Genomic DNA, 14,142 nt, shown 5'->3' on the forward strand with positions numbered 1-14,142 from the left:
CACGTAACTCGAATCGCGGCACGTCGCCCACCGGACGGACAATCCAGTCGTGACCCTCTCGGACTAACGCCGGGAACTAGTCACGGGTGGACCTTTCGGTCTCACGACGATCGTGCCAATCGGCCCCCGCGTGGGATAGGGTTGCTCGCCAAATTCGACCTACCTAAGTACCCACACAGAGGGTAGACCGGGCGATCGCACCTCGCCGCAGGTCGACTTCGGACACGGGCCACTTTATGCGACCCGTTCCGTACTATCGGGATAACCGAGCGGTGTTATTCGTCGGCCTCGACGGTTCGATTAATTATCGGGCGTTTTAGCCCACGACCAACCCTTTACGTGAAGCAAGATGGAGATTCAATGAAAGAAAAGACGAAGCGAAGCGGGAAAACAGTTCAACATAACTCACGTTTATTTCGCGATGAACGGGAAGCACACATATACAATTACACCAAAAGCACATGAAAAAGGAGAAGTAACACAATATGTCACAAAAAGCAAATATAAAAGAGAAATACTATGCAGAGCTATCCGACTGCAGAGCACACGGCTACACTTATACAATTTTACTTCACAGACGGCGCCGACAACACAGATACCCAAAGCAAAAGAAAAGAACCACCCTCCAGGATGAGGGGGTAGACGGGCCTGGGGCCGAGACCGTGTCGGGCCTACCCGTCTGATGATGAGACGCAGAGCGGCGGTGGCGCCCCAACTCCGCGGGCCTCGCGGACAGTGTCTGGTAGGGGGTGGGAAAGGGGCCCCCTTGTCGCACTATCTCAGCGCGGGGGGAAACAGGAGGGGGGTTGTTGATGCTCGGGGGATGGCGGATATCACCCTGTCTCGGGTCCCGCGACGAGCGTCTCCTCCTCGACCTCGGTCGCGTTGCTGGCCTCTCCCTCTGCAGCTCCCGGCACCGACGCGAGCACCCCCTCGTCCGCCTTCGCCGCCGCCACCTCTCCACAGCTCCGTCTAATCGCCCTCTCCATCTCCTCTCTTGGCTCGTCCCAACTCTTCACTCTTGACTTCTCCCCTCCGAACTCTGACTCTTCTTCCCAGCTCCACCGACAACTCGTTCCAACGCACCACTCTCAACTCTAACTTCTCCCCTCCGGACTCTGACTCTTCTTCCCAGCTCCACCGACAACTCGTTCCAACGCACCACTCTCAACTTCTCCCCTCCGAACTCTGACTCTTCTTCCCACCGAACTCACAACTGCGAACTGAACTGCCTTGACTGACGAATGCAGCCGTTTATATAAGCCCCGTGGCTTCGCTCCCCCACCTTTGACCCTCTGCCTCCGACCCTTCACCTCTCTAACTGGCTGGCGTGAATGCTTTTTGATCCATGAATTTGCATATAGCGTCCTCACTCCAACGCCCTGGAGGCGGGACCAAATCGCCCCAGCTCGCCAATAGGACGGAACAGAAGTGGGCGCGAGTCGTTTTTGATCCGTTTTTCTCGGAAAGTCTGTGATGTTTCTGAACACGCTGCTCGGTGCGCGCCCTACACAAGTCCAGTATCGGTGCCCACAAGTGGCGCGAGAATGGTGGGGATGCGATGGTGGCGAGTTGTGACGGTAAAGGTCGTGGCTGTTGTTGTGAAGCGGCGTTGTGGTTGGTGGTTGTTGTTGTGAAGCGGCGTTGTGGTTGGTGGTTGTTGTGAAGCGGCGTTGTGGTTGGTGGTTGTTGTGAAGCGGCGTTGTGGTTGGTGGTTGTTGTGTGACGGCGTTGTGGTTGGTGGTTGTTGTTGTGAAGCGGCGTTGTGGTTGGTGGTGGTAGTAATGGCGGCTGGTCCAAAATAAAGATAGTAAAAGAAAAACGGCTATCCTGAAGAGTCGCAGCCCGACTGAATGACATTTATTCCCTCGAAACAACGGGTTTGGGCCTAACTACACATATACTTACAGAGATATCTCACCTAAGGGACCTGAATGGTGGTTTGTGAATTTCGTCAACCACAACAATATCGTTGCGCGGTAGCTCGACAGGCAGAACGTTATTGAGGCCCTTGAAAATGATGAACGCAGGCAACATGTTGCTGGTCAGAGCAACAATCATCAGAGGGGTCAATCATTTATATAATCCTAGCGACCTGGGTGTAGTCGATTTGGTGAGAGCTGATTGGCTATTCCCTCCATTCACAGGTGAGAGATGTGGTTGGTCTTTATTTATTTTTTATGTTGACTGCTTTTGACGTTTGCACGTGGTACATGCTTGAGAGCCTCATTGGTATGCATTGCTGTCTACACCATCGCTGATGATTCGCCAATAAGAAACCGGTTCGGCAGCTAAGGGGAGTGCAGAGCATTGGGATTGTCGTGTATGTGTGTACTGTGTGTGAACGTCTTTATAGTTGTTGAGGAACTCTGGGAAGGGTTCAAAACAACGTTTTGCACTTACTTTGCGTAAGTCTTCTTGGGTTGCTTTATGCAGCGACTTTGGCTGGAGGAGCATGGGAGGGGTCATATATATATATATATATATATATATATATATATATATATATATATATATATATATATATATATATATATATATATATTGTTGCGGATTCGCGCCCGCCGGCGTGCGAGCGGCCACGTAACTCGAATCGCGGCACGTCGCCCACCGGACGGACAATCCCGTCGTGACCCTCTCGGACTAACGCCGGGAACTAGTCACGGGTGGGCCTTTCGGCCTCACCACGATCGTGCCAATCGGCCCCCCGCGTGGGATAGGGTTGCTCGCCAAATTCGACCTACCTAAGTACCCACACGGAGGGTAGACCGGGCGATCGCACCTCGCCGCAGGTCGACTTCGGACACGGGCCACTTTAAGTGACCCGTTCCGTACTATCGGGATAACCGAGCGGTGTTATCGTCAACCGCGACGGTTCGATTAATTATTGGGCGTCTTTAGCCCACGACCAACCCTTTACGTGAAGTAAGATGGAGATTCAATTAGAGAAAAGACGAAGCGAAACGGGAAAAACAGTTCAACATAAAGCACATTTATTCCGCGGCAAACGGAAAGCACACATATACAATTAAACACCAAAAGCAAATGTAAAAATGACACGACAATTCTGCACAAAAAGCAAATGTAAAAGTGACACGACAATTCTGCACAAAAAGCAAATGTAAAAGAGAAACACAATGCAGATCTACTACCGACTACCGAGCACACGGCAACACTTATACAGTTTTACTTCACAGACGGCGCCGACAACACGTATACTCAAAGCAAAAGAAAAAGGGACCACCCTCAATGATGAGGGAGGCAGACGGGCCTGGGGCTGAGACCGCGTCGAGCCTACCCGTCTGGTGATGAGCCGCAAAATGGCGGTGGCGCCCCGACTCCGCGGGCCTCGCTGGCACTGCCTGGAATGGGGTGGGAACGGGGCCCCCTTCTCACACTATCTCAGCGCAGGGGGAAACAGGAGGGGGTTGTTGATGCTCGGGGGAATGAGGATATCTCGCTGGCTTGGGTCCCGCGACGAGCATCTCCACCGCGACCTCGGTCGCGTTACCGGCCTCCCCTCTCCGCAGCTCCCCGACTCTGACACGAGCGCCCTCTCGACTGCCTTCGCCGCCGCCACAACTCTCCACTCTTCTCAACTCCGTCCAACTGCTTTCCTCTTCTCAGAAACTCTCAACTCTTTCCAACTCAACTACTAACTCTTCCCAACTCAACTACTTTTTTGGCGAGCGAACGCGGCCCTTTATAGCCCCGGGGCTTCGCTCCTTCACCTCTGGCTGGCTCCCCATTGGACAGAGGAAAAGTGGGCGTGAATGATTTTTGATCCGCGAATCTGCATATAGCGATTATACTCCGACGCACCTGGAGGCAGGGCCAAATCGCCCCACGCTCGCTGATAGGACGGAACAGAAGTGGGCGTGAATCGTTTTTGATCCGATTTCTTCAGAAAGGCTGGTGTTTTTGCACCCGCTGCTCGGTGCGCACCCTGTACGAGTCCAGGATCGGTGTCCACAAGCGGCGTGGGAATGGCGGTGATGCGATGGTTGCGAGAGCGAGATGTGACGGTAAAGGTCGTGGCTGTTGTTGTGAAGCGGCGTTGCGGTTGGTGGTTGTTGTGTGATGGCTGTTGAGACGTGGTTGGTGGTGGTTGTGGTGGTGGTAGTAATGGCGGCTGGTCCAAAATAAAGATAGTAAAAGAAAAACGGCTATCTAGAAGGGTCGCAGCCCGAATGAATAACATTTATTCCCTCTAAACAACGGGTTTGGGCCTAACTACACATATACTTACAGAAATATCTCACCTACGGGACCTGAATGGTGGTTTGCGAATTTCGTCAACCACAACAATATATATATTTCTTCTTCTTCTTTCGGCTGCTCCCTTTCGGGGTCGCCACAGCAGATCATCCGTATGATCCGCATCGTGATTTGGCACATGTTTTACGCCGGATGCCCTTCCTGACGCAACCCTGGTCGCCTCTTATGACACAGGGATATGTGTATGTGTATGTATATATATATATATATATATATATATATATATATATATATATATATATATATATATATATATATATATATATATGTATATATGAGAACAAGTATTTGATACACTGCCGATTTTGCAGGTTTTCCCACTTACAAAGCACGTGGAGGTCTGTAATTTTTATCATAGGAACACTTCAACTGTAAAAGACGGAATCTAAAACAAAAATACTGAAAATCACATTGTATGATTTTTAAATAATTAATTTGCATTTTATTGCATGAAATAAGTATTTGATCACCCACCAACCAGTAAGAATTCCGGCTCTCACAGACCTGTTAGTTTTGTCTTTAAGAAGCCCTCCCATTCTCCACTCATTACCTGTATTAACTGCACCTGTTTGAACTCGTTATCTGCATAAAAGACAGCTGTCCACATTCAATCAATCAGACTCCAACCTCCCCACAATGGGCAAGACCAGAGAGCTGTCTAAGGACATCAGGGACAAAATTGTTGACTTGCACAAGGCTGGGATGGGCTACAGGACAATAGGCAAGCAGCTTGGTGAGAAGGCAACAACTGTTGGCGCAATTATTAGAAAATGTTAGAAGTTAAAGATTACAGTCAATCTCCCTCGGTCTGGGGCTCCATGCAAGTTCTCACCTCGTGGAGCCTCAATGATCATGAGAAATGTGAGGGATCAACCCAGAACTACACGGCAGGACCTGGTCAATGACCAGAAGAGAGCTGGGACCACAGTATCAAAGAAAACCATAAGTAACACACTACGCCGTCATTGATTAAAATCCTGCAGCGCACGCAAGGTCCCTCTGCTCAAGCCTGCACATGTCCAGGCCCGTCTGAAGTTTGCCAATGACCATCTGGATGATCCAGAGGAGGAATGGGAGAAGGTCATATGGTCTGAAGAGACCAAAATAGAGCTTTTTGGTTTAAACTCCACTCGCCGTGTTTGGAGGAAGAAGAAGGATGAGTACAACCCCAAGAACACCATCCCAACCGTGAAGCATGGAGGTGGAAACATCATTCTTTGGGGATGCTTTTTTGCAAAGGGGACAGGACGACTGCACCGTATTGAGGGGAGGATGGATGGGGCCATGTATCGCGAGATCTTGGCCAACAACCTCCTTCGCTGAACAAGAGCATTGAAGATGGGGCGTGGCTGGGTCTTCCAGCATGACAACGACCCGAAACACACAGCCAGGGCAACTAAGGAGTGGCTCCGTAAGAAGCATCTCAAGGTCCTGGAGTGGCCTAGCCAGTCTCCAGACCTGAACCCAATAGAAAATCCTTGGAGGGAGCTGAAAGTCTGTGTTGCCCAGCGACAGCCCCGAAACCTGAAGGATCTGGAGAAGATCTGTATGGAGGAGTGGGCCAAAATCCCTGCTGCAGTCTGTGCAAACCTGGTTAAGAACTACAGGAAACGTCTGATCTCTGTAATTGCAAACAAAGGTTTCTGTACCAAATATTAAGTTCTGTTTTTCTGATGTATCAAATACTTATTTCATGCAATAAAATGCAAATTAATTATTTAAAAATCATACAATGTGATTTTCAAGATTTTTGTTTTAGATTCCGTCTTTCACAGTTGAAGTGTACCTATGATAACTAGAACGGGCACTCGGTAGAGCACATACCTTCGCCGCCGCAACTTTTTTCTGGGCACATTTGAAAAACGTCATTTTAAAACGTCCATGACGTCACAACCGTCAGTCCGATTGACGTCAAATTTGGTGTGTAACCTCCTTGAAGGCAGTCCAACAAAATGGAATGATAAACACTGAAAAATTAAAAAGTTGAAAAATGACGTCATCTTTTGACGTCATTTTGATGCACTTCCGGGGACGTCACGTCCAATCGGGGACTACCATTCTGAAAGCTCGTAGTTCACTGAACGTTTTAACGTTGGTTTCATGTCAATAGCTCTATTAGATCTGAAGCTATGCCTACAAGTATATTTTGACCTTGAGTGTGACCTTGACTACAGAGTTAATTGGCAAAACCTGTACATCAATAAACAGATATTTTGGTACTGATCCTAATGCCTGGATTTGGGAGACTTTGCTTTATAAATTATATAGATATTTGAATGTAAAATATCAGGACATTTTAGCCACAATTGAAAAACGTCATGTTCAAACGTCAATGACGTCATAACGGTCAGTCCGATCGAAGTCAAATTTGGTGTGTGACGTCCTTAAGGTAAGTCCTACAAAACGGTATGATCAAAACTGATGAGATCGAAAATTGAAAATTTACGCCATCTTGTGACGTAATTTAGACGCACTTCCGATGATGTTACGTCAAATCCGACATGACATATCTGAAAGGTATCTCATCATGGAACAATATGGCGGTGGTTGCATGTCGACAGCTGTATTATGAAGGAAGTTATGCTCAAAAGAGTGTTTTTGACCTTTTCATGACCTTGACCTTTGACCCGATCGCTCCCAAAATCTAATCAAATCGTCCTTGGATACTCACGAATCATCCCACCAAATTTCATGCAATTCGGTTTAATACTTTCTGAGTTATGCGAATAACAAACAAACACACATATTCACAAATAAATAAATACACAGCGACCAAAACATAACCTTTCGCAGAATGCGAAGGTAAAAATTACAGACCTCTACGTGCTTTGTAAGTGGGAAAACCGGCAAAATCAGCAGTGTATCAAATACTTGTTCTCCTCACTGTATGTATGGAATATATATATATATATATATATATATATATATATATATATATATATATATATATATATATATAAATCTATATATATATATATATATATATATATATATATATATATATGTAGTGTGTCTCTGTCTCTCTGTCTCTCTGTCTCTCTCTCGCACGGCCACATCTTTGAAGTTACAAACTCAGGGTACAAATACAACTTTGTATGGGATATTTATTAGGCGGCACGACACTCAGACAGACAGACAGACAGACAGACAGACACACACACATACACACACACACACACACACACACACACACACACACACACACACACACACACACGATTAGATAGCCAGAAAGAAAGAGAGCAGATGAGGGGAAACAGCCTCGCAATACTTGGCGTGGTCGGCCGACCAACGCAACCCAGTATGCTTTGGGGGAGGTAGGAGGGAGAAATACTGGTGTCTAAGGTGTGGGAGTATGTGTGGTGTAGTGCACACAAGCTGTGTCCACGACCCCACTTGGGGGCATAAATTATTTATGTAAATGTGTACCGTGTAGCGCCACCTGCCGGTGGTGGCAAATGGTGTTACAATTTCCTTTTTTACCCGGGCAACGATGAGGTTTAAGCACTCTTCGCACAATAAATTTGTTTTATTGTGTTGCACAATAAATTTGTTACTGCTCGGCACAATAAATTTGTCCTCCTTCCATTCGCCCCCCCCACCCCCCACAAAAAAAAATGGAGGGGCCTGTCAAACCCTGACATCGTGTGTGTGATATTTCTAGTGGCAAGGGACATCAGGATGAACAGGAGGCAAAGGGTGGGGAAGCGGTACATGAGGACTGCGAGAGGGGTGGGGGTGAGGGGTTAAAGCACTCTTTGAATGGCTACATTTGTATCCCTTTCCTTCCCTTTCTCACCCCAAACTTTTGGCAAACATGACGATTAATTGGTTCATCAATGAAGCGACGGATAGGCTCTGCTAGTTAATATGTTTTCAATGGCCATGTAATGATTGATACTGTAATAATCATGTTGACATGAAACTTCAAAATGATTCAGAAATTCAGAAACAGGAATGCAAATGCAGAAATTTCTCCATCTCACTGGATTACAGTGGCTTCATACATTAGCCCAGAGCTAATGTAATCAATCCATAACTTGTAATCGATAGTCCGCAACTTGTCATCAATAATCAACAACTTGCAATCGATATAATCAGCAACTTGTAAATTGATAATCTTTAACTTATAATCGGTAATCTGTAACAGATTCCTTTTTAAAAGTACCCCCCCCCCACCCCAATGCTGAAGCTAGCCACAATCAATAACATATTAAATGTTGCTTGCCTCATCAAGTCAACAAGATATAATCTAACTGATCATTAGTCACAGGAGCAGACTCATTGAGCAAAACCGTACCAAGCGCCACCGGTGGTGGGTGCTGTCCCACTTTCAGGTGCGGAGGGAAGGTAAACGTCTGGCCGGGCCAGCATGACATGGGCCGCTCGCCGCAATGCTCTACTCAAATGGCCGTGGGATCCGACGGCTCTTCTTCGCAATCCCGCCACGTCAGCTGGCCCAAAGTAGATGCGAGGATGCTGGTTTTGAGTTCGGATACGTCCGAGCCCTGGCAAGGCAGTGGCAACAGCAAAAGCAGCCAATATGCACACCAGTGCTCGACCAGCCATATTGGCCGCTCTTCGGGTGTTTGGTTCAACCTGCACACAAATGCATCGGAAATTGTTTCTTTAAAGAAGGGTGAAGAGTTATTCCACCCTATGTCGAGTATAAAGAACAGTGATTGGTGTGAAACAAAAACAAAAACAACCGATCAATCGGCTCACCTACGTGGAGTTAAGTACACCTTTGGAGACACGATAGAGAGTACGAAGGATCGATTAGACACGTGATGCTGTTGTCGAAGAATTCTCTAAGTCATCAGTGCAATTAAAACATTTATTTATTAAACAGACAAACACTTAATTTTTATGCGTGCATAGGAGATTCTGAACAGACAAACTCATTCCAGATCTCTCCAATACAAATGGAGAATCTTAGTCTTTACATAGTTTTCAGTAAGACAGTTTTTATCATCTCTGGCACTGGCGCCAGTTTGTCTGGTCTTGACATCTTCCAGGTGAAGCTTATCTTCAGTCTTCTTTGACAGCTCCTGCTTGAATGGTTGTAACACATGTTTCAAATCCAGACATGGTAATCCTTTCCTAATACAGAAAATGCACAGAATGCTAGAATGATGTCAAATGCCAACTCTAATGGTCATGAAAACAAGTTTCCATCATATGTAGGTTAAAAAGTCAGTCTGCTTCTTCCAAAACTGGGAATATATATTATCTTGAAGCAACTAAGGCTAAGTGGATACATCTGGACATTTTCTTAAATCCACATTCCAACTTGTTTGTGTCTTTTATTTAATAAAAACAATTCCTTTAGATAGCTTTGGAATGACAGGCAATTCTTCTTGGATTCAACTTACTGGCAAAGTTCAACCTGTTTACACTTTTAATATTCAGGTGATCTTTCCATACAAAGGAAAAATATAATTATGTTAATTCCAAATGGATACATACTTAGAAAGAATCATATCATATTTGAGAACATTTTATTTCAGGTTTAGCATTTTCATTTTAATTCCAAGTTTTAACTATAATCAATTTATTTATTTCATCACCTTCAAACCCATTATTATAAAAATGTATCTACACCGCTGATGGACCATTAGCCCACACTTTTGGATTGAAGAGCCATCAGGGATCCAGGATGTGCTTCATGGCAGGAAAGGCTTGCTCAAATGAATAGTGATGTGGACTTGTAAAGGTGGCCATTTATTTGCTTTTCTGGTGAAGGGACATTCTGGTGCAAATTTTGCCATTTGATAACATTTACTGCCATTCCAAGATAATTTTGAGCGTCATCAGTCAACCAGAGTGGACTAGCATCCCATGTAGACCAGACAACATGGCGCAGGCAGATTACCACCTCCCAGAAGGTCATAAATTAGCCAACTGGGACTTTACTGAAAATTGAGACATGGAAATTCTATTGATACTTACTCGAGTGCCAAAGATTTCCATCGAAATCCTGACCACTGTTACATTCGGTGAGATTTGAGCAACAATCTCTGGATTGCCACTCCAGTACCCTTTCCTCAGCCATCACCAAGCTACTCCATTCTTACATTTTGCAAATATTCCCTTCTACTCTTATTACTTGCAAATGTACAGCGGCTGAGGCTCATGGAAGACCATAGAGTTTGGAGACATGGGTGTCCCTACTCTTAAATGAATTACAAGCATATTATTAAACAACAAACAAATCGACAAAGTACACGGCATTTTAAGCTAGATTCCTCAATCACAAGCCATGCAAATACAAGGGAATGCCATACAGGCCAATCCACTTTATACTGAAACCGTGAAAGCTTACCTTGGTGCATGAACACTTCCAGGTATATTCAATATTCGGTTCTGTGGCTCAGGGGAGGTTGGAAGTCACTCCAAGCTTTTCTATTTATTTTACGTTGGAGGTGCTGTTGAGTAAAGAGAAAGGTGAGCAATGAGAAAGGTGAGAGAGTTTGTTGATTCGAGTCAAGAAAGATCAGTTTGTATCAAAATAGAAACTTTAAAAGCACGGTCTCCAACTTGAATCAAAAAAAAAAAAAGAGTCTATCCTAATGTGTATATCAAGTCTAACCTATTTCATGAAAAAAGGGTTCATTTCCATTAGATTAATATACTGTAGATGATTGTGCGTGAGGGTGCTGTAGGTGGGGGTGCATTGGGGGGGGTGCTGTAACTCAATGTGCATGGGGGGGGGTGCTGTAGCTGGATGTGCATGGGGGGTGCTGTAGCTGAATATGCAGAGGGGGGAGGATTGTAGCTGGATGTGAATAGGAAGGTGCTGAAGCTGGATGTGCAAAGGGAGGGGGTGCTAGTAGGGTAAGAATACTGATTCTGGCTCACTTTTCCCCATGTAAATGAATGGGGGATTTTCAGCGATTCATATTTTTTTTCCCTAAAAATAAATCCCCTTTTTATCCCAAGGTATATTTATTTGTCTCCCCTTTTAACTTGGAGGTTGAACCTCATTGAATTGAACAGCTCACTCATTGAACCTATAAAGATTTGTTCATTCTCAAATTCCTTCAATAGTTTAATTTTCTTTGCACAATAATCCCCATCTAAAATATTGACAAACAAAACATTTGAATCTTTATATTTTTTAAGATATCCCTTTTGTGCCATTACGAAATGATAAACTTCTCTTAATGCTCTTGTTTGACCACCTCCTGAGCCACAGGTTATTTTTTGTTAAGCCCCGCCCACTTTTCTTTAAGCCCCGCCCACTTTTGCTAAGCTCCGCCCACTTTTCATAAGGTATTTTTCTAAGCCACGCCCACTTTTCCTAAGCTCCGCCTACTTTTGCTAAGCCCCGCCCACTCTTACATCATTTCCAGTTCATCTCTGACTCACAAAGAAATCACTAGAAAATTACAGGATGTTATGGTTTTGAAAAATTTCCCAATGAAGGCTTGCCTAGGCTTGCCCAGGGAATTTCCAAAGGAAACCACACCCACCAGTCTTTCTCTATAAAAGCTTCAAACCCAGGCTCCATTTTAAACATTTGTTTTTGCTGGCAATGGTGTTTTGTGTGCTTGTCTCGAACTCTCTGTCTTCTATGGAACTAAACCTTCAAGTTGATGAACTGGATTCAAACCTCTTATCTATTGAGGTAAGATTTTTTATTTTCCTATTTTCAAACTTTGATTGAAGCATACTCATTTAATAATTAAATAACTTAATTAATACATTATTATTTTCTCTCACAGGAAATTGTGTCTGAAATACGAAATGAAAATACTGCTTTTGCTACAACTTGGGGGGAAATTGTTGGCTTGGTTGAAGACCTTATGAGCGACCAAGACCTTGAGTGGGATGACTTTGGTGTTCCTTGGAACTCTCTGTCTTGTATGGAACTAAACCTTCAAGTTGATGAACTGGATTCAAACCTCTTATCTATTGAGGTAAGATTTTTTATTTTCCTATTTTCAAACTTTGATTGAAGCATACTCATTTAATAATTAAATAACTTAATTAATACATTATTATTTTCTCTCACAGGAAATTGTGTCTGAAATACGAAATGAAAATACTGCTTTTGCTACAACTTGGGGCGAAATTGTTGGCTTGGTTGAAGACCTTATGAGCGACCAAGACCCACAGAACGAGTTCGTCCTTGATGACCCAACCAAAGAGTTATACCTTGGAGACCAGCAAAATCCTGAAAAAGAGTTTTACAGCAATAGTACTCATTGTGAGTTATCAAGACAATACCCACTGAACAAGTTATACCTTGATGAGCCAGAATACAAGTTTTACCTTGGAGACTCACAAATTTTGAAAAAATCAAGAAATGAGTTCTGCCTTGATAGTTTAAATAACTACCTTGGAGACTCAGGAAAAGGGTTCTGCCAAGATGGTTCTAAATATGGGGCCTACCTTGGAGACTCACAAATTTTGAAAAAATCAGTAAATGAGTTCTGCCTTGATGGTTTAAATAACTACCTTGGAGACTCAGGAAAAGGGTTCTGCCAAGATGGTTCTAAATATGGGGCCTACCTTGGAGACTCACAAATTTTGAAAAAATCAGTAAATGAGTTCTGCCTTGATGGTTTAAATAACTACCTTGGAGACTCAGGAAAAGGGTTCTGCCAAGATGGTTCTAAATATGGGGCCTACCTTGGAGACTCACAAATTTTGAAAAAAATCAGTAAATGAGTTATCCTTAAGAGACTTTGTAAGTTGGTTTTACTTTGAATACTTGAAATGTGGGTTCTGGATTGATAACTCACAATGTGATACATATCTTGGAAACTCAACGGGAATGTGGTTATACCTTGAAGACTTGGAAAGTTGGGTTTATGTTGGACACTTGAAACTTTTTTGGGGGCTTTTATTTATTTATTTATTTATTTATTATTATTATTATTTTATTTATTTATATTTTGGAGACTTTTGGAGTTGCTATCACTCTTTGGGATCTAAACCTATCGATGTAGTTCTTTGTCGGATGGTGCTTGATGGGAGCAAGATCAAGAAAGTTCTGGGAAGAAAGTGCAGGCTTACTCCCCCTTTCTACGTCATCAAACCTGAAAGCCTTAAAAGACAGAATTGGAAGAAGAAAAAAAAAACGTAAAAATATATATATATATATATATATATATATATATATATATATATATATATATATATATATATATATATATATATATATATATATATATATAGGTGGAAATCTCATTTTGAAAAAGACTGTGTTGGGTGAGGATTGAGTTGGGGTTGAGATTTTGAATGTGAGGGTTGGGGTTGAGATTTTGAATGTGAGGGTTGGGACACACACACACACATACACATCAACAAACAAAAGTTAAGCCTTGACTATTCAGTTGAGGATTCTGTGTTTGGGGTTCACAGATCTAAGAACGTCCCCCTTGACACACATTATATACTGTTATACACCTCGGACTTGGCCCTCGAGTGTCCACAACGGTGTATAGTAGGAGGGAGTGAAGCGCCAACCTATTGCTCCCATTGCACACACACACACACACACACAAACAAAAGTTAAGCCTTGACTATTCAGTTGAGGATTCTGTGTTTGGGGTTCACAGATCTAAGAACGTCCCCCTTGACACACATTATATACTGTAATACACCTCGGACTTGTCCCTCTAGTGTCCACAAAGGTGTATTATCTGCTTAGTTTTGTCTTTTGTAATTCCTGTGAATAAAATGAACCTAAAATCTCTTCCCCTTCCAAATCATATATTTTATAAGTCCAAGGAACTGTATCTATTACATCAACAATTTTAAAAAGTTCTTTCGTCCATCGTTCAGTAAAACCCTTTTCAAAATGAGATTTCCACCTATATATTCTTACGATATCACCAACTTTGAACTTAGGTT

At 43.6% G+C, this 14,142-nt stretch overlaps 2 protein-coding genes across 2 annotated transcripts in view; one reads left to right on the forward strand and one right to left on the reverse strand.

The window, feature by feature from the left end:
• Positions 1 to 14,142, reverse strand: part of LOC147033700 (dermatan-sulfate epimerase-like protein) — a 59,263-nt gene that overhangs the window by 27,336 nt on the left and 17,785 nt on the right. Inside the window, exons 2-3 of the mRNA XM_085871831.1 lie at positions 10,604 to 10,706; positions 8,579 to 8,877 (exon numbers count right to left, since the gene is read on the reverse strand). Coding sequence (XP_085727957.1) covers positions 8,579 to 8,847 — 269 coding nt within the window. The 5' untranslated portion in view covers positions 8,848 to 8,877; positions 10,604 to 10,706. The remainder of the gene's footprint in view (positions 1 to 8,578; positions 8,878 to 10,603; positions 10,707 to 14,142) is intronic.
• Positions 11,106 to 13,395, forward strand: LOC147033701 (uncharacterized). The gene is made up of 3 exons (XM_085871830.1): positions 11,106 to 11,908; positions 12,006 to 12,200; positions 12,298 to 13,395. Exons 1-3 carry the CDS (start codon positions 11,816 to 11,818, stop codon positions 12,952 to 12,954), a joined length of 945 nt encoding a protein of 314 aa, XP_085727956.1. The 5' UTR covers positions 11,106 to 11,815; the 3' UTR covers positions 12,955 to 13,395.

This window comes from Eptatretus burgeri, chromosome 2, assembly GCF_056783735.1.
Source record: "Eptatretus burgeri isolate ZD-2024b chromosome 2, Ebu_testis_v1, whole genome shotgun sequence".
NCBI classification, from domain to species: Eukaryota; Metazoa; Chordata; class Myxini; order Myxiniformes; family Myxinidae; genus Eptatretus; species Eptatretus burgeri.

What these genes read in the sequence shown, in the direction of transcription:
- LOC147033701 (XM_085871830.1), top strand. Translation starts at nt 11,816, where the DNA reads ATGGTGTTTTGTGTGCTTGTCTCGAACTCTCTGTCTTCTATGGAACTA. An exon ending in CAAACCTCTTATCTATTGAG is followed by an intron (nt 11,909 to 12,005) that starts GTAAGATTTTTT and finishes TTTCTCTCACAG; the next exon opens with GAAATTGTGTCTGAAATACG. An exon ending in CAAACCTCTTATCTATTGAG is followed by an intron (nt 12,201 to 12,297) that starts GTAAGATTTTTT and finishes TTTCTCTCACAG; the next exon opens with GAAATTGTGTCTGAAATACG.